Source organism: Lathyrus oleraceus, chromosome 5 (genome assembly GCF_024323335.1).
Source record: "Lathyrus oleraceus cultivar Zhongwan6 chromosome 5, CAAS_Psat_ZW6_1.0, whole genome shotgun sequence".
NCBI lineage: Eukaryota > Viridiplantae > Streptophyta > Magnoliopsida > Fabales > Fabaceae > Lathyrus > Lathyrus oleraceus.
In genome coordinates this window covers 257,011,725-257,036,964 of record NC_066583.1, presented here as the reverse complement: position 1 = coordinate 257,036,964, position 25,240 = coordinate 257,011,725, and the positions used below count along the sequence as shown (strand labels likewise).

At 33.8% G+C, this 25,240-nt stretch overlaps 4 protein-coding genes across 5 annotated transcripts; 3 read left to right on the top strand and 1 right to left on the bottom strand.

The window, feature by feature from the left end:
- Window positions 1-4,070: 4,070 nt before the first annotated feature.
- On the top strand, window positions 4,071-9,126 carry LOC127083649 (uncharacterized). Of its 2 annotated transcripts, XM_051023972.1 has the most exons (13): window positions 4,071-4,488; window positions 4,662-4,800; window positions 5,017-5,150; window positions 5,267-5,468; window positions 5,585-5,823; window positions 5,908-6,019; window positions 6,097-6,238; window positions 6,325-6,467; window positions 6,575-6,744; window positions 6,826-7,122; window positions 7,212-7,267; window positions 7,345-7,559; window positions 7,777-9,126. In XM_051023972.1, the coding sequence occupies exons 1-13, from the start codon at window positions 4,279-4,281 to the stop codon at window positions 8,943-8,945; spliced, it is 3,228 nt and encodes a 1,075-aa protein (XP_050879929.1). In that variant the 5' UTR covers window positions 4,071-4,278; the 3' UTR covers window positions 8,946-9,126. The 2 variants fall into 2 exon arrangements, with proteins under 2 accessions (XP_050879929.1, XP_050879930.1); XM_051023973.1 differs by lacking the exon at window positions 4,071-4,488 and having other exon boundaries at window positions 4,660-4,796.
- Window positions 9,127-17,371: 8,245 nt separating this feature from the next.
- Window positions 17,372-19,856, bottom strand: LOC127080069 (uncharacterized). Its single transcript, XM_051020401.1, has 3 exons — window positions 19,523-19,856; window positions 17,798-18,026; window positions 17,372-17,675 (listed from the first exon to the last, which is right to left on the bottom strand). The coding sequence occupies exons 1-3, from the start codon at window positions 19,854-19,856 to the stop codon at window positions 17,372-17,374; spliced, it is 867 nt and encodes a 288-aa protein (XP_050876358.1).
- A 394-nt stretch (window positions 19,857-20,250) lies between these two features.
- On the top strand, window positions 20,251-21,859 carry LOC127083648 (glutaredoxin). Its single transcript, XM_051023971.1, has 4 exons — window positions 20,251-20,977; window positions 21,246-21,334; window positions 21,410-21,508; window positions 21,619-21,859. The coding sequence occupies exons 1-4, from the start codon at window positions 20,868-20,870 to the stop codon at window positions 21,702-21,704; spliced, it is 384 nt and encodes a 127-aa protein (XP_050879928.1). The 5' UTR covers window positions 20,251-20,867; the 3' UTR covers window positions 21,705-21,859.
- Window positions 21,860-24,062: 2,203 nt separating this feature from the next.
- LOC127080068 (zinc finger BED domain-containing protein RICESLEEPER 2-like) lies at window positions 24,063-25,222 on the top strand. The gene is made up of 2 exons (XM_051020399.1): window positions 24,063-25,093; window positions 25,183-25,222. Exons 1-2 carry the CDS (start codon window positions 24,063-24,065, stop codon window positions 25,220-25,222), a joined length of 1,071 nt encoding a protein of 356 aa, XP_050876356.1.
- The last annotated feature ends 18 nt before the right edge of the window (window positions 25,223-25,240 follow it).

The following is a 25,240-nucleotide window of genomic DNA, read 5'->3' as shown; positions in this document are numbered from 1 at the left end:
GCAAGCAATCTTTATCCAACGCCACCAAAGAAGGACAACTTCCTACTCCGCCTTACAAACTGTTGATACTTGATCTTTCCAAATTCTTCCTTGGAGTATAATAGAGACTCTCATCTTGATAGATAAGAACTCAATGTTAAACTACACTCACGAAATGATACTTGCACCTGTTACATAAAAAACCCTAGCTACACACAAAAACATTAGATACCCTAATGTACCACTAGTCTCCCTTACACTCAATCTTTAGAGGAGGGTCCATGATCAAAGGAAAAATACTAAGGATGAAGATGGTGAACAGTGCCAGATAATCTCAACCAACCACTAACATTACAAGGTGTTAGTCAAGTAATTAAGTTTTGATGAATGATGAACACACACATGAGGTTCAATCAAGTTTCTAGATGAGTGGGTCTTGGTTCTCTATTGTAATCAAGACTTGATCAATTTTCAACAAGATTTATCAACTCATTTTCTAAATCACACAAAGACAACAACCAAATTGCACAAGAATAAGATGCAATAAAAAGGATAAAGAATTGACATGGATTTAATATCAAAAGGTTGATGTTTGGAGAAGAAGGGATAAATATGGTGTAAAGATGAACACATTAAGAAGAGAAGACAAAAATCACAATTTTTGTCTCTACGGATCACCATAGGTTTCGCACAACTTGTTACTTTCACCAAAAGAAATAACTATTTAAAGAAAAGATGGGAAATTGGATTTTTAGAAATTTGATTCGAATCAAGAAGGATTTGTGATTCAAATCAATATGGACAACCCTAAAAAGGGTGTTTTACAAAGCTAATGATTCAAATCATTATTTGCAATTGGTTTGAATCAAATGAGGTTATGATTCAAATCATGTTAAATTTTTTATTTGAATAATTTAATCCAGAATGTTGTTCCAATTTCCAACATGTGATGATTCGAATCAAATATAACACATTATTCAAATCAAATACCAAAACATTCAAATTCAAATGTTCTAACCTGTGATTCAAGCTACTCATGTGGAATATGAAAAAATAGTAATTTTCATAGGTTTAAAAAGAAATAATACCAACAAGGATCAAATGGAAATAATTATGAAATGTAGAGGATTCTTAGCTGATGCGATTACAATCAAATGGAAATGAATAGTACAATCACACAAATGAGTTGAGATAACATACAAATTATAAATACACAATGAAACAATAATCGAATTGTAAAACATCAAAATACAAATTGATACTTAAAGCATGTAAATGATACCAAATGATAATATGTGCTTTCATCCTCTGTTAGGGTCTTGAACTCATATTCACAGTCAGGATCTTCTTTTCTTGTCACAAAAAGAAAGGCGTGGCTTGAGGTGGATGGGTTTCTGTGAGCATTAATCCATAGAGACCTCTTCTTTCTCCACATACTTCAAACTATAAGAATTATAAAGATAATTTTGTTAGGGCTAGATGCAGTTTCGAATGCCCCAAATCTATTTGCAAGGAAATGGGTTATAACCCAACCATCATGGGTTATGACCCAACCAAACATAGTGAGACGCAGAGGGAAGCATTTGAACTTTTAGAGTAGTTTCATATCATGTGGGTAAAAGATCTATTTAAATATGAGAAGGATTACCCCATGTTGATGAGTTTTTTTGGGGTAAGGTGTTCCTTTCATTAGTGTTCTTTTGTTTGCTTTTAGCTTATTCTGGGTGACTTGTTTTTTCTCTTTTATAGAGAGATGGTGAAAATGTTCGTATTTTCCCGAAGACATTATATTAGGGTGGTCCTTACTTCTAAGGGAAGCCCAAACCCTATCTTCACCGACCAGGCATAATTATCGCCGAGCTGGATAAACTCAAACTCACCATTTGGGGTGGGCCTAACTTCATCCTCGCACGCGTCCATATCGAACGTGTTGGTATACCCTGAATTTCCTCTTGCCCCTGACATTATTGTGAGAACTTCCCTTTGGATGAGCTTTTGGATCCGATTTGCCTCTTTTAAGTCGACACCAAAAATTCCTGACATTCCTTCTCTATAATGATAGGTTCCTTTCAGGTGGACCGAGGATGCTACAACGTTTAGTCTCTCTAAGAAGGATCTCTCAAGGATATCTCGGAAGACGCTCTTACACGAGATTACATGGAAACTCAGGAATACTTTTCGCTCGTATGCTGCTTCTCCAATTGCCCACGTCATATATGTCGTTCCCCAAGGGCGAGTTATCGAATCGTTAAAAGCCAATAAATCTCCTACGTAATAAGGATTCAGATCCATTCTTTGGAGGCCTAGCAATTCCAATATGTCAGCGTAGAGGACGTTGCAAGAGCTTCTATCATCCACGAGAAATCTTGTCAGATTTGATCATGCAGATCGAAGTTTTAAATTTTGTTAATCTTTTCGCAATCTAAGAATCCTAACTCCAATTGATTGTTGCTTTGTTGAACGCCGAAATTTGCTATTAGAAGAAGGCCATTTGATGACGGAAAGACGTTGGATGCCGCATAATTGTGAATTTCGTTGATCGGTGACACCTAGTGGAAGACTGAATCAAAGAATGGAACAGATCTCTTGGACATGATTGACGGAGGTGCCACTGTTACCTCCTCTGCTTTCGGCCGAGATATGATTCCATATCGAGAATGATTTAGTCGTGGAATTTCCAGGGAATCAGAAGTTGATTCCCATAGACGACACCACTATTTCGTACCAGAATCATAAATAGTTGAAGTAGGTGATGAAGAAATCCTGAACCGATGGTGTTAATCTCCGATAAGGTGGCGTGTGGATGAACTTGCAAGATTAACACTCCAACATGCAATTTAGGGCCAGTTTGTTTTAGCTTTAAAAAAATGGATTTTTTCTTTGTATTTTTGAAAATGGATTCTTAAAAAATGTTTTTCAAAATATTATAAATTGTTCTAAATTTGTTTTTTATAAATTAAAAGCTTGAATTATTCATTCTATAACATAAATATACATTATTGAAGATCAAAACATAATCAAAATCACAATTTTTTCGAAAAGTTGTATCTTAAAAATGATTTTTATGAAAAGCTATTTGAAATAGCTTCAAAATTAAGTGATTTTTTGAAAATTTGATATCCAAAAAAAGTTTCGATAAAATGATGAAATACCTAAAATAACATTTTAAGAATAACTATTCAAACCAAATTTTCATTTGAAGCTTTTATGAAAAGTTTTTTTGTAAAAATTTTTTACACTAAAATATGTAACACTATAAAAATCATTTTTAAAAAAAGTCAAAACAAACGGGCCCTTAGTTCAAAACTCAAGATGATTATAGTGAAAAGTTGATATTAGAGAATGTATTTTGAATCTCAAATAAGATGACTTTTATATTTTAAATTAAATTAAGTGGAAAGAATTTGAGATTATTTTTGGCCGATGAAAAGAATATATATATATAATGAATTTTATGGTGGTAATTGTTTTTCTCATTTTTATAGGAGATTTAAACATATTGATTTTGAGCTATCAATATTTAAACTATCAAGTACACGTGTCCGAATGTGATTAATTGTGTTTATACTTTTATATTTATGGCATAGGAGAGTAGAGTTCTAGTATGATAAGATTATTATAGAAAGAAACGTGACATGAGGGATAATGTTTCTAAGGTTGAGCTCAATAGACATTTTATATCTCACTCTCGAATCATTTTGTCACTATGTATTTAACACAGAATAAAACATCTCTAGTCTCCATTCATATTTTGTCTTTGCTTCTCTTTTATCTTTTTGTAGGACCATCACTCAAATTGGACTATAATTTTCTTTCTTTTTATTTATCCATTGATGTTCATGTTCATACCAAGGATTTTAAGTTACATTTATGGTGTTTGTTTTTTCCTTCAACTTCAATTATTTATCATTGATATAACATTGCGTCTACGAGATATTATCCGATATACACTGTTGTATGGACCCCTACAGTTTTAATCACTCGTTAGATTGAGAAACGTGAGTGTTATAGATAAACTAACTAAACTTCGATACGCGGTAACAACCGCGCAATTTAGAAGCATAATATACACTCAAAGTTAACTGACTTATCCATAATGCAATGAGTATATAATAACCACTAAAATGTGAAATAGTGAACACACTCAAACCCATCATTTAAGGTACACTATCTTAACAAAATTAATTCCTCAAATCTGTCTATAGGACCTCTCTTTCATGCAAAAATCCAAGTACTACGCAATAACAACACTATCTCACACATAACTGGCACCAATTCAGAAACTGTGTTTGAAGACAAATGATTCTGCTTAGAGTATTACGTTTGTTTATATTCTGTTTGGTTTTGTCAACACTTTGTTCCATTACCAAATGTGGAAGTTCAGATTTAACTGTGAATTTCTTCAAAGCACCTCATGCATTTTCTCACTTGAACTCAGCAACTTTTGCTTTTGAAGTTCTTAATTCTGGTAGTAACCTTACTTGCTCAAATTGCAGCCTCAGTTGTAAGGTTTGTATGCCATTAAGTTTCTGTAAGGTTATGTCTAGTTTGTTATTTTCGAATGGCTTCATCGGTATTTAGGCCAATAAGTTTTTTTTGTTTTAATAAACTGTCAAATAGTCTCACAATTTCTTATGTCAGAAGATAAGATAGACTTTTATCTAAGCTTACTATGCACGCAGCTTGATGACGGGGTCGCGTCAGTTTGCACAAATCGGAGAGCTACATACTCAAGCTTGCAAGATGGAAATCATGGTTTTGAAGTCTGCGCCAATGGGAATCGAAGTTTTGTGGGCTGTGCTAGCTACAATTGGACTGTTGGTTAAGAAACCATACTTCATTCCTTAAGTTTTTATTTATCAGTTTCTCATTACGGATGGAATTCGGCCTTTTAAATGCTTATCTGTCATTGGTAAATCGTGTCGAGTGTCTTTGGAATGAGGAAAACTATATACGTTTTCGAGTGTGTTGAGATTCGCATATAAATTTGTTTTTCATTATAAGCCATTCTGATAAAAGCACTTCTAATATTTTCAGACACAATTCCACCAACAGCATATGTTACAGCCTCAACAACTTTCACAAGCTCTTCAAATGTTTCCGTAAATATATCTTTCACCGAACCGTGTATAGGTGAAGGTTTTGGATGCAAGTCTGTGAATGCCTGCAATGTAAGTATATGTCCATCTACAATTGCTTAGATTTCTCAAAAACAAGACGGAGCGAGTATTGTGTTACCATAAACTTAGATCGGTTTTTAACTTCTTGCTGTTATATTACTTTGCAGCTTCTTGTCTATGGTGCTGGCCAGGTTGTACCATCTTCCTTTAGAATTCTGAAGCCAAACCTCATGTATTCTCTTCTTGTTAGTTTATCTCCCGCCGTTCAATACGGCCGAGCAATCCTGGTAATGGATAGGAATTTCTGTACTGACATAGCTGGTAACAGCTTTACAAGAATGCCAAATTCGAGTGTTCATGTACATATTGGTGAGTGCTACCTTTCTTGTGTCGTAGTAAAGTATTAGTACCGGATATATTTAGTAATTCATGAGGATTTAATGTTTGAAAATTCGGTTTTCGTCTACGGTGAGCATGTTCCACAGACAGAAGAAAGGTTTATGTCAACATCAGGACTCATGTACCTGAAAAGCTACTTCGAATTAACAGCGAAACTAGAACAGTACAGGCAACTAATGACCTTAACAAGCTAAAGGTGTATTTGTACTTCTCAGCTCCAATTGTAAATTCATCTATGGAAGTTATGAATTCTCTCAACATTAGTCGCGGTTCACTCGTTCCAACTAGTGCAGAAAATCTTGGAAATCGTAGATTCGGATTCATGGTTAGTTAATTCTTGAATGTGATAGGCTTTTCAACTGTATCTCTTCTACTTAAAAGTCTTTTTTCCGGCTAATTGTTAATGCAGATTGCTAATATCTCCTCTACTGCTATAGTCTCGGTCAAATTCAATTCGAAGTCTATAATAACCAGACAAGGAACTCAAGTTTCTCCAACTGCGCCGGTTAATTTTCTCTATGGTACATATTAATGATGTTACTTACTCAACAAGTAAACACTGTTTGGATTTATAAGCTAATCTTTTCATGGAATTCAGATTCTGCGAGACCTGAGGTGATGTTAAGTACACATAGAATGAGGACAAAAGATCACAATATCCAAATATTAATCGAATTTTCGAAGCCTGTTTTTGGATTCAATACCTCCTGCATATCAATTTCAGGAGGTTTATTAAAAAGGCAAGTGTAACATTTTGAAAAATGTAAAGTCAAAAACAAATTGATAATTGATTTTTTTTCTCTTGCAACTTTTCATTTCTTTCCAGCTTTCACAAACTAAGATGGAGCACATACATTCTTGAGCTACAAGCAGATGATGATTTGGTTTTTGTCAGCGTTCCAGTAAACGTAACTCGTGATGTTTCCGGAAACAAAAATCTAGCTTCCAATGTTCTACAAGTGAGGCACTGTAAGATTTTCGATACTAGAATCTAATTTCTTTTTTCATTTTAAGATGCAAGTTTTTCTAAAAAAAATACTCATTAAGACATATTTATGATTTCATGAATCATGCAGACTCAGTACCTCTCATTTCTTCTGTGATTTCTGCATTTGCAACTGCTACATTTGCGCTGACATCGATTTCTGCTGGCCTACTTACGATCTCAACTGCAAGTCTTCAATCTGTTGATACATTCACGATATCGTCTTCTTTCTTGATCGTTGATCCAGCAAGGAATCTTTTCGTAAGATATCTATAACATATATGAATGTATTATCTTGACTAATGTGTTTTTGATTCATATTAATTTGTGCTAACCATGCAGAGAATTCTGTGCCATATTCAAGTATTTGCACTAGCAAGATGGTTATCAGTTAAGTTGCCAGTTGAATTTTACGAATTTTCGAGGCATTTGCAATGGACCATACCTTATTTTTCCGTGCCGTGGGAATCTGGACCTATGAGCTTGTTCATGGTAGGGTCTAGTCCTTTTGGAAGCTCAGGTTCCTTTGCGAAAACTTCAGCAACAATCGCAGACGTGCTGTTAGGTCAGAATTTGAATTATGGTGTTTCGGTGTATGGATCACCGCTTACTTCTTCCGAGTATAAACAATATTTTGAGGTCAGAAGTTAGTTTATATATCAATCAAGCAGAGAAAGTTGATTTGTTATTATGAACAACCCATGTCCTTAAACAATGCTTACCTGCAGAGCGAATATATGAAACCGGAAGCTGAATATATTTTGGATTCGCAACATTCCAGCGGGTAAGTTGTATAATATGTTAGTGAAATTGCGTATATGATAAATTGATAATACTACATTATCACATTTTTTTTTTTAGATGGACAGATTTTTATAGAACCATGTTTTGGCTAGTTGTGATCTGCGGCGGATTGATGGTTCTGCATGCTTTTCTACTCATTATTCTCAAATTTAGGAAGAGGAATTCTGAAAAGCAAAGAATGTATGGAGCACTCATTTTCCCAAGATTTGAGATATTCCTTTTGTTTCTTGCACTACCTGCTATTTGTAAGGCCTCTTCTGGCCTTATTAGAGGTAATTTACTTCAATGTTATTATTTGCCATGCAGCACCGACACAAACACGGACATCAGACGCGTAAACCCTGATAAAAGTTTGAGAAAATAAAAGTTATTGAATATAACCACGCATATATATTAGCGTCAGACACCAGACATGCCTTCAATATGAAGTGTCAGTGCTGCGTTGAATGTTTGACATTTTACCATTATCATTTGTTTGTATGGCTTTAGGGGGAACATCTTCAGCAATGGCAGTTGGAGTTATACTGTTGATTTCGGTTTCTATTGTGCTTCTAGCTTTGTTCTTGTTCCTATCAGTTGGAATCACATTTGGAAAACTTCTTCAATACAAAGAAGTTCATCATGAAGGTGAGACCTTTCATTGGTATCAAGAGCTTATAAGAGTAACTCTTGGACCAGGTAAAAGAGGGCAATGGACATGGAAAGAAAAACCTAAATCTGTTTATCTTACTATATTTGGCCCTCTATTTGAAGACTTAAGAGGTCCTCCAAAGTACATGCTTTCGCAAATATCAGGTGGAAGTCTTCCGAGTCAAAACGACCATATTATTGCCTCGGATGATGAAACAGAAGACGCAGAAGCACCTTTCATTCAAAAGCTCTTTGGAATTCTCAGAATATATTTTGTGCTTCTCGAATCCATTAGACGCGTCTCACTCGGGATTTTAGCAGGCGTCTTCGTTCAAACACGGTCGCGATCGTCTAAAACTCCCGTCATTATTATGCTATCTATAACCTCTTTTCAGCTATTCTTCATTGTGCTAAAGAAGCCTTTTATCAAGAAAAAGGTTCAACTAGTCGAGATAATTTCCCTCACATGCGAAGTTGCATTTTTCGCTACTTGTTTCTTCCTCTTGAAGAAAGACTTTTCCGTGAAAACTGAGACAAAATTCGGGATTTTCATGCTTGTGTTGTTTTTAGTCGGCTATTGCTCGCAGATGACAAATGAATGGTATGCTTTATATACACAAACAAAGCTACTAGACCCTAATGAGAAGTCATTCTTGAGAGGTTTGAAAATTGCTTTAATTGGGTTGGTTTTGTATTTCATTCCTAAAAAATGGGTACAAAACTTGGAAAGCAAGTTACCTCAAAATGGACACGCAAACGACGAAACGGGCGAAAGAAGTATGCATTCGGGTAGTAGGAGCTCAGATACACCTGATATACCGTGGTTGAAACGAGTAAGGGAACTTGCGAAACGCAGCTTTAGTAGGGAAAGAAGTGGAGTTCAAATGACTGATCCTTCTTCTAGTAGTACTACTAGATGGAGTGGCTTATGGGGAAATAAGAGAAGTGGTAGCTCTTCTTCTGATTATAAGTCAAAACCAAAAGCTTTGCATGAAGATTTGGAAGCTATTTTTGCATCCAAGTCATAATATAAAAAAAGTATAGTTAGAGTTTGCATGTGGATTTGCCATACTTACATACTTACAAACTTGTTTATGGTGTTTATATATTGTACAATTATTATATTTATTTTTGTTTGTTTGTGTATTTGCACACACTATAAAGGTTGTTAAGGCTCCAAATCATATTATAAACATGATTTTTCAGAAATATATCTAGTTGAATGTAATGCAATAAAACTTTGAAAATGGTAAGTAACCATCAGGTATATGGCCAAACTATATGGTTGTCAATTTATCTTAACATACTTTCTTCTTTTACTTTTTTTTATGTGCTGACTTGAAAAGTAATTTCAACGACATATCAACTTGAAGATTAATCTCGGACTTAAGTCATGTTGTTAAAGATTCTAGATTAATAGGTTTATCGTTTGAATCTTTATGTTTTGATGAATTAGTTAAAGATTAAGGGTTCTATTAACAAAGAATTTGAATATATTATTAGTGGAGGGTAAATATCAGAACTACTAGATGAGTAACTGTTGATGATGGAAAACTGGAGAAAAAGTGGAATTATAATTTTGTTATTGATTGAAAAACGAACTTCATCTATACAATAATCATAGCTCTTAGGCTATGTATACAACTTGGTTATTGAGGTTAAGCTATATAAGGGAAATGCTCTTTTTCACTTTCTATATCATCGTAAAAAGTTATAATTGTTCATTCGGGGATATATCTCCGAACGCATTTTTTTTTACTTACATTTAGATGAAATTTTTGAAAAAATTTTATTCTGCTAAAATTTAATATGGGGATACATCTCCGTATGCATAAATGGTTAATCCATAGATATATCTCCGTAATCTTCTTTAATTCAACATTTAATGTGTTTTCTGGAGATGCATCTTCAAAATATGCTCTATTAATTCAAACCAGAAACAACTCAAAACAACGGAAAAATAATAGAACAACAACATAAATTAACTTCAAAATAAACATTACATAGATAAAAATTAACGTTAACATAAATTTAACATAACTCTTTGTTGAATAACGGAAAAAGGTACTCCACATAACTTTAAATCATCATCCGTCTTCGGTTCAAATATGGTGAAGTGTATCTTCCCTTCGTTGTCAATCGAGGATGAATGGTACTTGATTTTGACAATTCTCTGATTTCATGGATATCATAGGAGAATGTTCAATTTGGATTTCAGATCAACGAGAAATATGTCATCAGAGACCTGAAACTGAAGTGAGGGTTTTGCACCATTGAAATACACAAATGTAAGATGGAGATATATATTCATTCTGGTTTGTATAAAGAAACTCGAATGAGAGATCCTATTTATAGAAGTTGAAGATCAATAAGAACCTTACAAATCCTATTATATCATCCGAGACTTTACGGAGATGCACATCTGAATAGTCTCATATTTCGATTTTTTTAATATCTGGAGACGGCCTATTTTTTCATAAATAAGTGGATTTACGGAGATGTACATCCGTAAAGTCTCATGTATTATTTTTTTATAAGTAAAAGGTACGTCCGGAGATGCATATCCGGATTTCATGTTGTTTTTTTCAACTAAAAAATCAGATTAATGCAAGGAATGAAATATGAAATGAATGAACTTTACCTGTATTTCCAGTATCTTTTACGCCCTTTAATGTGATGAAATACAAAAATGATGTTTTGATGTTGAAAAGTTGATTGAGAATAAGAGAAACTTTTTAAGGGTTTTGAAAATTTGAGGTTTTTTCAGCTTGAAGAAGAAGATCATTCATGGTGATGTTTTATCAAATTTTTCGTTTGACATTTTCAGATATTGGAAATATCACTGAGTCGTTAATTAAATTAGTCAAGTGAATAAAAACATCATAAATGAGTACAAGAGATATTTCAAAGATGCATCTCCGAATACATCCAAATAATATACGATGATGCATCTTCGTACCATATTTTATTCAATATAGAGTGGATCTCAGAAAAATGAAGTCTGGTGTGACTTTGAATGCGTCTGAAGATGCTTCTCTGAATGCATGATGAGTATTTTTCAGATTTTTAGAGATGTAGGATACTCAACAAAAGTGTAACGACCATTTCTCCTAAATAAACCTCTAACCATCTTATCTTAACAAACAAAGGAACAATAATTTAACAAATTGGGCCTTTAACCAAATGATTCTCGATTAAATAGGGCCTATTTATAAAAAAGTCTTTCGCTAATATCTAGAGAATTATACCGTACACCAGACATGGCACCCCTACATCTTGGATGAAATGACCAAAAATACTATTTTAATTAAAAAGTAAAATTATAAAAGTAAAATCATATATTTCGGATTTTTCAAAAAGTTTTGCAACATTTTGGATTTTTAGGGGTGGACAAAACTGGTTGTGATCCGCAGGACCGCCTCACGCACCCGCCAAAAAATAGCGGGTTGGGTTGGAATTTTGTGTCTGCATACCTGTCCCGCCTTAGGTCCATCAAAAAATGGACCGGATTGCCCCGCCAATCTAGTTATCATGCCCTCAAAATATTTTTTTTAGTTGGTCAAAGATTAATATTTGAATTATAGTTTTGGAATACTTGTTAATGATTCTATTTTATACATTTATCCGTAAATATATGCAATATTTGGTTAAGTAAAACTCATGAAACATCTGATATAAATGCATTAAATGTATGCATTTATAGCAGGTTTGCAAAATACCTGATGTCAAATATTTTGTTTCATAATAGTTTTTTGAAAAATATCTGACATAAATGCATAAGAATATACCGTTTTTTAGTATATCATGTATAAATGTATAAGGTTGTACCTAATTTGTTAAATTATTTTGGGCTGTACCTATTCCATCTCCCATTTGTAAGTAATTTATTTACCTCTCACCTATTCCATCTCCCATTTGTAAGTAACTTATTTACCTCTCAATTTGGTAATATTCATTCATTTTTGGAGTGTTTTTGTTAATAACATATGAGACATATTTATGTAAGATTTAAATCATAATGGATCATACAAAAATGTCGATGCAATTCCGACCATACAAAAGTGTCGATGCAATCACGACATACAAAAGAAACAAACCCACTAAACTTGTGGAGAAAGACAAAAAAATTCGATGGAAACAAACCCATTAAATCATATCGTATAAATGCATACCATATTTATATATCCCAATAAAAATCTAATACAAAACAAAACTTTTTCTTTTTCAATTTTACATTTCTTTTTCAATTTTACAAGGTTTTGCCGGATAGTTACTTATGATTCCCAGATTTTTTTTTGTTATAATTGACTTTTTGAGAGTTTTTTTTCTTTCAAAAAACAATATTTTTTTTTTGTAAATTATGAAAAGGTCATTATTGACATTTTTAAATTATGTAGGGGTGTCATGTCCAATTTGAGAGGTGCCATATATAATTCTGTAATATCTATCCTCAAGGTGTGCTATGGATAATACTATGTCTCAACTGGGACAAAACAAATGAAAAGGTATGAGAATATAAAGACTTAATAAATGTATCAACTGATTTATAAGTAGTAGAAATTAAAAGCAGATGGATGAGCTTTGAGTGAATCCTCTCTCTTATAACATGGAAATTCAATTCTATATGCCCCCTTTCATGAAATGTTGGATTGTATTAAAGATATATTGCAAATTTGTTGTCACAATAAATTAAAGTCTGTTGAAAGAATGGAATTTGAAGATCCTTCAAAAGATAGTACAAACATTGCAGTTCACAAGTCAGTGAAGTCAATTCTATGTAATCTTACTCAATAGATAACCTAGAAAATGTGCCTTAGCAATAGAAAAATCCAACATGACACAATGTCGAGTAATGAATTTTCTTAAATCAGGGCACATAACTCAATCAGAATCAGCAAAACTATAAATTTTCAAATCATTAAATGTAGAAAAAACAATACCTTGTGCAAGGAAGGATTTGAGGTATCTTAAAATTATGGCTGCAACTTGATGACATGGAAGAAGAGGCTTTGAAATAAACTGAAGGAAATATTGTGCAACATAAAAGATATATGACATAGTATTGGTCAAGTAAATGAGCATGTCAATAAATATTTTATAAGAGGAAGGATCCGTTAAACGTGAGTCATCTGAAACATACAATTTTAATGTATGATCAAAAGGAATAGATGAAGATTTTGCATCAATAAACCACGTGTCCTTTAAAAGCTCAATTGAGTACTTTCTTTGGATGAAAAAGATGCTTGAATTAGACTATCCAATTTCAAATCCTAGATAATATCTTAATTGACCTAAATCATTGATTTTGAACTTTCGATAAAAGATTTTCTTAAAAAACTTAATTTTATGAATAGAATTTACAACTACTATAATCGCATCGACATAAACTAATAATGTTATAAATCTAGTATTGTTGGACTTTACATACAAAGAGTGATCAACTTATGATTATGAATATTATAAATTTAGAATATCGTTGTCGACTGACTTGTTTTAAATCATATAACTATTTGTGAAGCTTGAAAACCTACGAGAAATTAAAAACAAAATAACCATGAGGAAAAGTCATGCATACCTCTTCATTCAAGTCACCATGCATGAATGCATTATTCACATCTAATTGTTTCAAATATCACCCTTTAATAGCTACAATACAGTAAAACCTTGATTGTGGTGATCCTAGCAACAAGTGAAAATATGTCAAAGTAGTCAATTTACTTTATTTTGTGTATAACATTTTGCTACCAACCTAACTTTATATATTTCAATGGAGCCATTAGCATGTCATTTAATTTTATACACCCATTTGTAACTAATAGGTGTTTTACCATGTGGTAGATCAACTAGAGTCCAAGTTCGGTTTTCTGCAACAGCGTGTAGTTCAATAGCCATGGATTTTTCCAATAGTCAAATTTATATGCTCAGTTAAATGTTTTTGGATTAGTGTGTGACAAAATAGAACAAAACAAAATTTTGTTCGTTGGAGAGAAATGGTTATATGACAAAACATAAGACAATGAATAAATGATTTTATTTAATGTTTTGGATGAACGACATGGTGTAGAAAATCAATGATAATTTGTTAAGTAACTAGGGGCGAGTTTCACTTATGGAGTGCCTAACAAGTAAAGGATGAGAATGACATGTAGGTAAAGAGGTATTAGGTAAATTCGATTGAGAAGAATTAAGACTTAGTGAATGTACTGAAAAAAAACATAAGGATTACTGGGTTTAAGAATACTATATGAATTAACAATATTATTCGGTGAATGAATGGGCAAAACAAAAGGACCATTGAATATATGAGTATTATCTCTAGAAAAAATTGTGTAAAGGAAAGTTAGTTTGAAAAGTAATATTTTGGTCTGAGTCATTTTAAGTAGAGACATGGGTAATAAGTGTAAATTGACTATTGTTATGGTCGCAGGCTATTGGATAAAGTATTACTGTCAATGGTATTATGATGCTCAACTAGAGGTACACAAATGTTGTCATGTTGTCCTAAAAAAGGGAAACTAGTGATAAAATATATCTAGTTGAAGATCTAGGAGTAATATAAACTGACATGTGACTTAGTAAGGGGTCATCAAGTATAAAGGAATAGTTTTGTGTTGTAGGACCAAAAGTATCAAGTGAGACAGATTTGAAAGGAAAATGTGGTTATTAAAAAAAATCTATAATTCATGAGATAAAGGTATCATGATTTTGTAAATCATAAAGAATGTACCCTTTAGTGACCTCTTTATAAACAAGAAAAATTGATGTTCTAGCCATTGAGTCAAACTTTGTTCTATGTGATTGCAAAATGATTGTAAAACATATACACCCAAAGACTTTGAGGTGCATAAGGAAATTGACACATTTGAATAACATATTATATGAGCCTCTTGATTTAAGTAAGGGAATAAATACTCTATTGATAATATGGACAATATGTTGAATACAAAAAATTCACATATTAAATGGTGTGTTGGAATGATAAAGCATGGAACAAGCCACTTTCAATATGTGTTGATGTTTTCTTTCAACCACCCCATTTTGTTGGGGTGTTTCAACATAAAACTTTCATGTAAAATACATTTGCACAAAAGAAAAATAGATAATGTAATGAACTCATTGTCATTATCATATCTTCAACATTTTATTGTAGTATGAAATTGGGTTTTAACATAAGCAACGATTTGAATAAGACTCTTTTTAGTTTTGATATTTGGTTTTGAGAAAAATTACCCAAGTATGTCTTATGTAACCGTCAACTAAGTAAAGAAGTATTTATGGCCTAAAGTAGAGATGACACAGTATGGTTCCCATGAGTCGTTATGTAAAATGTCAAAAGGAGCATTAGAATGAGTAATCCCAGAAGAAAATAGTAATTTTTATGTTTTACAAAGTGGCATGAACCACAAGGTCACATATTATGTTTACAAGAAATGAAATGAAATTTTTTGAAAATGGATTATATGCCTACATTTGGAACTTGGCCTAATCTTAAAATTCAAAGTTCACAAGAATTATTAACAATAAAATTACAATTGAAATAATGGATTGCACAATCAAGAATGTATGAGTCTCTTTGTTGATTATCTATAGCAATCATTTTCTTGGAATAATTCTGCAGAATTTGACACAAATTAGTATTAAATACAAGTGACAATCATTGGCATTGGTTAATTTTACAACACAAATCGGTTTAACATGAATGTTAGGAATTTAAAGCACATTGTGTAAAGTCAAAGAAGGAAAAATAACTATTCTACTATACATGAATGCAAGAATTTTAGTGTCATTAAGAAAACTCACAAGAACAGAAATTATATCTCTATGATTTATAAAGAAACGCAAATGAAAGAATATATGGTTAGCAAAATCAATATCTAAAATCCAAAGATAACAATGCTTATCATTGGCATAGGAAGAATGAAATTTTAAGGTAATGGGTAAGCTATTTACAAAGTTGGCCTTGGATTGGGAGGTAGATTATGATTGCTGAAGCAATCTATGATATGGTTGTATTTCTCTTGAGTGAAACCAAAAGAGAATACAATTGATCCATGATGAGAAGAATATAAAATATTGTTGGCTATTCCAGCAGTTTCAGATCCATGTGCATTATGATTCGTGTTTTTTTTCCTTTGTAACTAGAGGAAACTCATGTTTGAGAAAACAAGTCTCAATGGTGTGATTAAATCTTCCATGACGAGGTTAAGCTACAAATACGTTGTAAATTACTTCATAAATCTCTAAACATCTTAACGAACAAAGAAACATGATAATCCAACAAATTAGGCCTCAAATAAATTAGATATATTATAAAAGGGGAATTTCTTAATGCACCATATATGTTACTTATGCACCACATGAAAATACTAAAATGTCCCTAGATTTCAGATACGCATCTCCAGACGCACCCAATGCACATACAACATAGACCATTCTGAGTGACACCCTATTAGTTGGATTTGTTTTTTAAAACTGGAGATGCATCTTTGGGTTCTGTCCATAGATGCATTTCAGAATGTATGCACAACAATATCAGAAGCAGAATCAAAAAACTTGTAATTTTACAAAATAAAATTAACATTCATATCATAAAATAAGCATTACAAAGATGATTTCAAAATAAAACATAACATTACACTTTATTATCCAGGTGGACGCTTCAACATCTTCACAATATCTTTAACCGATCTTAAAATTGTCGCTTCCAACTCGAGCGGAATTTTTCTTTCAAAATGGAAAAATGTATTTCACATAGCTCTTACATCTGCATTTGTCTTAAGCTCGAAGTTGCTGAACTCAATCTTCCCTCTGATGTCAATCGACGGTGAACGGTACTCGAGCTTCACAAATTTTCAATTGCCTTAGTAAGGTAGGAGATTATGGACTTCATATTTCAGATTTGCAAGAGAGGTGTACTCGTTGATCTTAAACTTTCGCCTGGGTGTCGCGCTGAAGAAGAAGACATTTGTAATATACTAGATAATGTTTATTTGTGATATTTGAGACATTTTTAGTTTGTTTGAAATAAAAAACAAGAGCACCCTAATTTATAGAAGTTGTAGACAAATATGGACCTCACAAAGTCTAGCATGCTTACTCCGGAGATATATCTCCGGTTCCAGACCCTATTATCTTGTTTCAAAGATACATCTATAGAACCTCTTCTGAACAGGCAGAAAATAGAATCTTTAAAAACATAACCTAATTGAAGACTTTGTTTGACAAATGAACAAATGTTTTGGGAAAGATAAAAAATATATTAAAATATTAAGAAATGCAAACCGACAGAATATGTCTTATCAGTAGAGGTAACACCAATCATCTCCGATAATGAAAGTTTGTACTTGTTGGTCTTGTATGTTGAATTAATTATGAGCACAGTAGAAAACATGTTGAACAACTTGATGGAATCAAGATGAGTCCAAAATATATCTCTAACGGTAACTCCATCCTTTCACATTCGGTACCTAGACACATAACTGTTATCATCCAACAATTTCAAGAGTGATTGCATTTCAGTTCTATTCCTCCTTAACGCCTTGTTAGTTTGGTACCGAATATTGTACACTTGCTTGATATTTGATACATTTTTGGGTCTTTTACGTTTCAAAGTTACAGGTATATTTTTCGGTTGAACCAAATTTAATATCATGTCAGTAACACATTCCTTCTCTTCCGCCATGAGGTGAAACACAATTGGATGGTCGACTAGTTTTTCACACAAGTCATGGTTATGTAAATCAGATATGACATTAACTCTACATTTATTATTTCCAACATATAACTACACAACTTAAAATGATACTCATATTTTCTTGAACCGATGTCGCCTCGTTTAAAATTTCAGAGATGAGGTATATATTTCCCGCTTCTTTCACACGTCATTGTCACAAAAGCACATCTTCTATCCGAACCATTATTGGACTTTTCGATAACCACTTCAAATCCCATGTTGGAGGCCTCTGTACGAATCAATTGAAGCATGTGATCACAAAATTCAAACTCTTGCTCATTTTTAAATTGGTTGTCAACATCTACCGCCTTCACAACAACACCTTTGACATTCAAAGACACAACTTGTTTGGGGAAAACATTGGGGTGCACCATATCTAATGAAAACATTTTCCACATAACAATAAATAAGTGTTAATTATGTAAACAAAGCTGAATATATGAACACAGAAAGATACCAGAAATGCATTTCCGAGTAAGTTCATACTCGTTCCAGAAATGCATCTCCGAAATAAACGCTAGCTTTTCATACATAAAACAAGACTGATGTGAGCAATGAGGTTTGAAATAAATTATTTTTACCTGGAATTCCATCTTCTATTGCTCCTTTTGATGTGATAAAACATAAGATTAAAGATTTGGAGTGAAAATGTGGATTGAGAATAGAAGGGTTTTTGGTGAGGGTATTGAGTGAAAAACAAGTATGTTTGTGTGATCATGAAACTCAGTGTTTTATCAAATTATTCTTGAGATGTATCTCCGAAAATATCTGACATGCAAAGCTGACATCAAATTTCAAAATCCCGCCCTAAACTTCCAAAGATGTTTCTTCGGAATATCCACTGAGTTGATCAACTATCATTATATTTGTTGAAAATACCCGGAGATGCATCTCCAATTTCTTTTTAGTAATCATCTAGGGTGGCACTCATTTGGTACGCCATAACATTAATGTATGATGCGTCCAGAGATGAATCTCCGGAATCTGAAGGACAATTTCAATTTTTCATAGGGTATTTTTCCATCCTATAAAATATGATAAGAAATCCTCTATAAAAATACCTTAAACTTATACTAACAACTAAAAAGAATTGATGGTTGAAACTATGAATTGAATTACAATAAATAAGAATGAGTTACATAGTTCATCCATTTGACATGTATTATGGCTAATATTTGTGAAAACAAAGTTAGCTCCATAACTCGGGGTCTAGTCCTCTTATTCATACTAAACACTGTTCTCTACCAAAATAATTTATTGAACTCTATTTTAGGTTGTATTTAATTTATCTTAATTCTGGATTACATCTCCTAAGTTAAGACAATATAAAAATCCTCTGAAAATTAAAGAATAATGGATAGCGGGCATATTAAGCTTGTTTTTACAAAGTAAAAAATTTATAACAGAATTTATCATTCTACAATCAACATACACACCTCTTGATGCAGTTTCGAATGCCCCAAATCTATCAGCAAGGAAATGGGTTGTACATGTTTCCTATTTATTGGACGGACAAACCCCTTGCCATCATGGGTTATGACCCAACCAAACATAGTAAGACACAGAGGGAAGCAGTTGAACTTTTAGAGTAGTTTCATATCATGTGGGTAAAAGATCTATTTAAATATGAGAAGGATTACCCCATGTTAATGAGTTTTTTTGGGGTAAGGTGTTCTTTTCATTAGTGTTCTTTTGTTTGCTTTTAGCTTTTTTTGGGCGACTTGTTTTTTCTCTTTTATAGAGAGATGGCGAAAATGTTCGCATTTTCCCGAAGACATTCTATTAGGGTGGTCCTTACTTCTAAGGGAAGCCCAAACCCTATCTTCACCGACCAGGCATAATTATCGCCGAGCTGGATAAACTCAAACTCACCATTTGGGGTAGGCCTAACTTCATCCTCGCACGTGTCCATATCGAACGTGTTGGTATACCCAGAATTTCCTCTTGCCCCTGACACTATTGTGAGAACTTCCCTTTGGACGAGCTTTTGGATCCGATTTGCCTCTTTCAAGTCGGCACCAAAAATTCCTGACATTCCTTCTCTATCATGATAGGTTCCTTTCAGGTGGACCGAGGATGCTACAATGTTTAGTCTCTCTAAGAAGGACCTCTCAAGGATATCTCGGAAGACGCTCTTACACGAGATTACATGGAAACTCAGGATTACTTTTCGCTCGTATGCTGCTTCTCCAATTGCCCATGTCATATATGTCGTTCCCCAAGGGCGAGTTATCAATTATCATTATATTTGTTGAAAATACCCGGAGATGCATCTCCGATTTTTTTTAGTATTCATCTAGGGTGACACTCATTTGGTGCGCCATAACATTAGTATATGATGCGTCCAGAGATGAATCTCCGAAATCTGAAGGACAATTTCAGTTTTTCATAAGGTGTTTTTCCATCCTATAAAATATCATAAGAAATCCTCTATAAAAATACCTTAAGTTTATACTAACAACTAAAAAGAATTGATGGTTGAAACTATGAATTGAATTCCAATAAACAAGAATGAGTTACATAGTTCATCCATTTGACATGTATTATGGCTAATATTTGTGAAAACAAAGTTAGCTCCATAACTCGGGGTCTAGTCCCCCTATTCATACTAAACAATGTTATATACATGCATCACACACGACTATGCTTAGACAATACTATCTTAAATGTTAAAAAAATGTGCGCATAAGTCTTAGATGGTTGGTGTTGGTACTGCGATTTTGTTTGTTTTTCCATTTTTGAATTTACATTGTTTGGTTGGTTGTGGTTTCTTTTAGGTTATGGTTGGATTCATGAAATATGATGAAATGATACAGAGTGGAATGAAATAAGTTTGAGTGGAATGAAATAAGTTTATGTTCTATGATTTTAATTGATAAAGAGAAATTGGAGTAGAACAAAATATTATAGAATATATTTCATCTAATTCCATCATTAATTGCCATTTTCTTATCTTTCAATATAGACTGAATGCGAATATATCTTGGTCCCAAATTCTACACTACGACATCGTCTTTTCCACCACCGATTCCCACAAATCCCAAATTCAACCGAACCCTAATTCATTCACACCCTCGAATCCACCTTTGATCTCACACACTGCCACCAAGCATCATCAAATTCCAACACCTGTATTCCAATTTCATCAAACCTTCACCTTTTCTCTCTTCATTCATACCCTATTATACTATTATATATACACACTCAACACAAAGAAATGGGTTCTATATTGAGTTCTCAGAATACTCAGATGAGCAAAGAAGTGATGGAAACGTCTTTGACTAAAGCGAAGGAGCTCGCTGCTTCTTCCCCAGTCTTTGTCTTCAGGTTTCTTTATTTCTATCTAATCTCAGTAACATGTTTTCATTCAATGAAATTAGGTTGTAAAAAGCACTAATAGATGCACACCTAAGTTTAGTTATGTGTCATTTGATTTAATTGTTAGGCTATGATATTTAATTTGATTACATGGTATGTGTTTTTTGATTTAGCTGTTAGGCTATGATTTGCAATTTGATCACATGGTTGATGGGACAAATCGGTGTTCATTTTCTTTAGTGGTGAAAATCTGATTATGTAATTTATGTTATGGCAGTAAGACTTATTGTGGTTACTGCAAACGGGTGAAGGATCTACTCAAACAGATAGGAGCAACCTACAAGGTCCTTGAATTGGATACAGAAAGTGAGTATGATTTTACTGTAGAATTCTAAATATGCAAAAGAAAGTGCTCTTGAATTTATTTTTCCCTACTTGAAGGTGACGGGGGTGAGATTCAAGCAGCTTTAGCTGAGTGGACAGGACAAAGAACAGTACCTAACGTCTTTATTGGAGGCAAACACATTGGTGGTTGTGACTGTAAGGCCATGCTCCTTTTGCTTCTTTTCTATAATGAACAAAGACAGAGACAAAAACTAAAGTTGTTACTGTTCTGTTTTTTTCTTGATTTTTGTTTTTGTTTTTTGCAGCTGTTTTGGAGAAACACCGTGCAGGTCAATTGGTTCCCCTTCTCACTGATGCTGGGGCGATTGCTAGTAACTCTGCTCAGCTCTGAATAGCCACAAAATATTTACTGTTTTGCTAAAACTTGTGGCAATACTTTGTATGAATATACCCAAAAACAAACATGTGTAATAAATAATCCACATGTGGAAGAGGATCATCTAAAATAATTCTTGCTTTATATTTTAATAAAATCTGGTTGCTTTAGATGATAGTGTAACTTTTATTATTTATAAGTAGAATTAGTAATATTTTTATTAAAAATAATTAAGATTGATGTCATTTTTGTTGGGTATATTTTTGGTTTGGAATGTTTGATAAAAATTTCAACATGATAAAAAGATTAAAATATGATATCATTAGATATTTGAAGAATTTGGATGAGTTGATAAATATATTGTTATGTTGAATTGAGTGAATGAACTTGATCTTAGTTACAAGAGAACAGAGAAATTTTGTTATATTGAATTCAGTCAATGAACTTGATTTTAGTTACAAAGAGATAACAATCTTGCTATTTATTGTGAATCATGAGTCCACTGAGTTATAGTAAATTCAATGACAGCTCAACACCAGTTGGTTACTAATCCTAACCAACCCTTTTGTGAACTATACATCTTTTCTATTTTAATATTATGATATTTTGTAATATCTTCTCCACAAATTGAGGAGTCTTTGTCTCGAGGGCAAAATAGTTTTATCCACTACATTACTTTGAGATGATCTCTAATCTAAGAACTTTAGGAAGATAGTGGTTTGGTAAGAATGAAAGCATTTTGAAAGGGTAGCAGGTATGTGTTTGACAAAAAGAGTTTTGTTGATAACTTTTTTTCTTAAAAAAAAGATTTTTAACATGTACTTTTGGCATAGTTTTGGCATGTAGCATAGGGTTGTGTGAAAAGGCCACAGTACTATGATTGTTACGATACAAAATTAGTGGAAGAGTGTGCACTTTTAACTCTAAGAGGAGATATTGAAGCTAGGGGTGGACAAGAGAACCTAAACCCATCCGAAACCGTTAAAACCGAATCAAATATTATGTAAGCATGCGGTCCGGATCAGGTCATCGGGTGATGGGTAAGTATTTTTCGGTTACCTATGACTCCATTCAGTCGAAATCGGATCTCTGAATTGACTCCACAGAAAACCGAAACCGACCGGTTTTCATTCCTATAGTTAGAGATGTGACAGGTACAGTTTCATTTATTTGCTAATTTGCTAATTTGACAGGTACAGTTTCATTTTGCTAATTTGCATAGGATTCATACGCAGTTACGCACAACCATCTACTTTTTCGTGAGATTCATACGCACAAACAGCAACGTTACTCCGCTAGGGTTCATCATTCTCTCAGGTAATCGGTTGATTCTAGGGTTCATCCTTTCAATTTCCAGTTCGTGGTTTCATCGTTTAAGAACTAACTCTTTCTACCTTCCAATTTTTCGGTTGATGCTAGTTCGTGGTTTCATCGTTTAACGAAGAACCGTCGCCGTCCATTATTCAACCACAAATCACCACCGAGCTTGTTAGATCAAGGAGTTGGATGAGTCCTGCCGCCAATGGAGCGCGGCAAAAGTAGCTTGCAAGGAGTTGGAGTTCCTAGCTTGCAAGGAGTTGGAGTTCCTAGCGGAGTTGTAGATCAAGGAGTGAGTCAAGGTAATGCCATCACCTGTCATTTTTATACTGAGTGTTTGTTTAATAAGTGATACATGTTATGCTGTCATTTTTAAATGTATGAATTATAGGAGCAGCTGCTGGTACTGCACTCCCTCCACTTCGAAAAAGGAAACATAATGCTAGTGGTAGTAGAAAAACTTCTACGGTTTGGGAAGAGTTTAACATTTTACCGGATGAGCCTGAACCTATAGCCGCGTGTAAACACTGTCATAAAAGGTACCGATGTGACCCTAAAACACATGGTACTTCTAACATGCTAGCTCACTCGAAAGTGTGTTACAAAAACCCTGCCCTTTTGTTGAAAGACCCCAATCAGACAAACCTTGTAAGCGGCGAGGGTGGGTTTTTAGTTCCAACTAGTCAAAGGTTTAATGCTGCAGCCTGTAGGAAGGCCATTAATACCTTTGTTATCCTTGATGAACATTCCTTTAGAGTGGTTGAGGGTGTTGGTTTTAAGCAAATGTGTAAACAATTGCAACCCCAAATGGCTATCCCTACTAGGAGGACCGTTGCTAGGGATTGTTTTCAGCTTTACCTAGCTGAAAAGTCACGTCTTAAAGCCTTTTTTAAATCTGATTGTACTAGGGTTGCACTAACCACAGACTGTTGGACTTCGATACAAAACCTTAGTTATATGGCCACCACTGCACACTTCATTGACACTGCTTGGAAGTACCCAAAAAAAATTATTAGTTTCTCTTTAGTTCCAAATCACAAAGGTGATACCATTGGCATGAAAGTCGAGGATGTTTTGAGGGAATGGGGGCTTAGGAAAGTGTCTACAATTACCCTGGATAACGCAACAGCAAATGATGTGGCTGTGAGTTATTTGGATAGAAGACTTAAGAGCAAGAATGCTTTACTGGGTGTAGGTGATTATTTGCATATGAGGTGTGCTGCCCATGTCTTGAACTTGGTAGTGAGAGATGGTGAAAAAGAACATGAAGGGTCTATTGAATCAGTTCGCACTGCTGTTAGGTTTGTAAGGTCTTCTCCACAAAGAGCTATGAAGTTTAAGGAGTGTGTTGAACTTGCGGGCATAACTTGTAAAAAAAAACTTTGTCTTGATGTTTCTACAAGGTGGAATTCCACTTACCTAATGTTGGATGCTGCTGAAAAGTTTGAAGCTGCATTTGATAATATGATTGATGAGGATCCTGGATACATCGAATATTTTGACCTCCTTACCGGTCCACCCGGTTCTCAGGATTGGAAAAAAGTTAGGGCTTTTGTGGTTTTCTTACAAACCTTCTATGAGGCAACCAAAGTGTTTTCAACTTCGCAAGAAGTGTCCTTGCATTTAGCTTTTCATAACTTGTCTTCAATTTTGTGTGAGCTTCAAGAAGCTTCATTTAACTTGAATTCTTATGTGGCTCCAATGATTTCACATATGAAGGTTAAATATGATAAGTATTGGGGGGATGTGGGAAAAGTGAATCATTTTCTTTACTATGGAGTGATCTTTGATCCTAGGTTTAAGTTTAACTATATTGAGTGGTCTTTTAATGATATGTATGGGCATTCTAGTGACCTTGCCAAGAAAAATATTGAATGTGTCAAAACTAGTTTGTTTAAACTATATAATTGGCATAAATCTGATCATGATAAGAATGTTGGGGCTAGTCCTTTAAGTGCACCAGGGAGCACTTCCCTTGGAGAAGCATCTTCCCAACCAAAAGAACCATCACCTTTTACAAGGGCTAATGCTTTTAAGAAACATTTGAAGGAAAAAGACACAATTGAAAATGAAAATGAACTAGAGAAGTACTTAGGTGACCCTTGTTGCAGGGAGGGGGAAAATTTTAGTATTCTTAATTGGTGGAAGGAAAATTGCACCCGTTATCCTATATTAGCAACCTTGGTTCGGGATGTGTTGGCAACACCTGTTTCTAGTGTAGCCTCAGAAAGTGC

Coding starts and splice junctions, on each gene's coding strand:
- LOC127080068 (XM_051020399.1), top strand. CDS start 24,063: ATGAAAGTCGAGGATGTTTTGAGGGAATGGGGGCTTAGGAAAGTGTCT. Junction 25,094..25,182: donor AATGAAAATGAACTAGAGAA/GTACTTAGGTGA, acceptor ATCCTATATTAG/CAACCTTGGTTCGGGATGTG.
- LOC127080069 (XM_051020401.1), bottom strand. CDS start 19,856: ATGACATGGGCAATTGGAGAAGCAGCATACGAGCGAAAAGTAATCCTG. Junction 18,027..19,522: donor AGTTAGGCCTACCCCAAATG/GTGAGTTTGAGT, acceptor TGTTTTCATTAG/ATATGGTGCACCCCAATGTT. Junction 17,676..17,797: donor TGTGCTTTTGTGACAATGAC/GTGTGAAAGAAG, acceptor TAATAAATGTAG/AGTTAATGTCATATCTGATT.
- LOC127083649 (XM_051023972.1), top strand. CDS start 4,279: ATGATTCTGCTTAGAGTATTACGTTTGTTTATATTCTGTTTGGTTTTG. Junction 4,801..5,016: donor TAGCTACAATTGGACTGTTG/GTTAAGAAACCA, acceptor TAATATTTTCAG/ACACAATTCCACCAACAGCA. Junction 6,020..6,096: donor GCCGGTTAATTTTCTCTATG/GTACATATTAAT, acceptor CATGGAATTCAG/ATTCTGCGAGACCTGAGGTG.
- LOC127083648 (XM_051023971.1), top strand. CDS start 20,868: ATGGGTTCTATATTGAGTTCTCAGAATACTCAGATGAGCAAAGAAGTG. Junction 20,978..21,245: donor TCCCCAGTCTTTGTCTTCAG/GTTTCTTTATTT, acceptor ATGTTATGGCAG/TAAGACTTATTGTGGTTACT. Junction 21,335..21,409: donor CCTTGAATTGGATACAGAAA/GTGAGTATGATT, acceptor CCCTACTTGAAG/GTGACGGGGGTGAGATTCAA.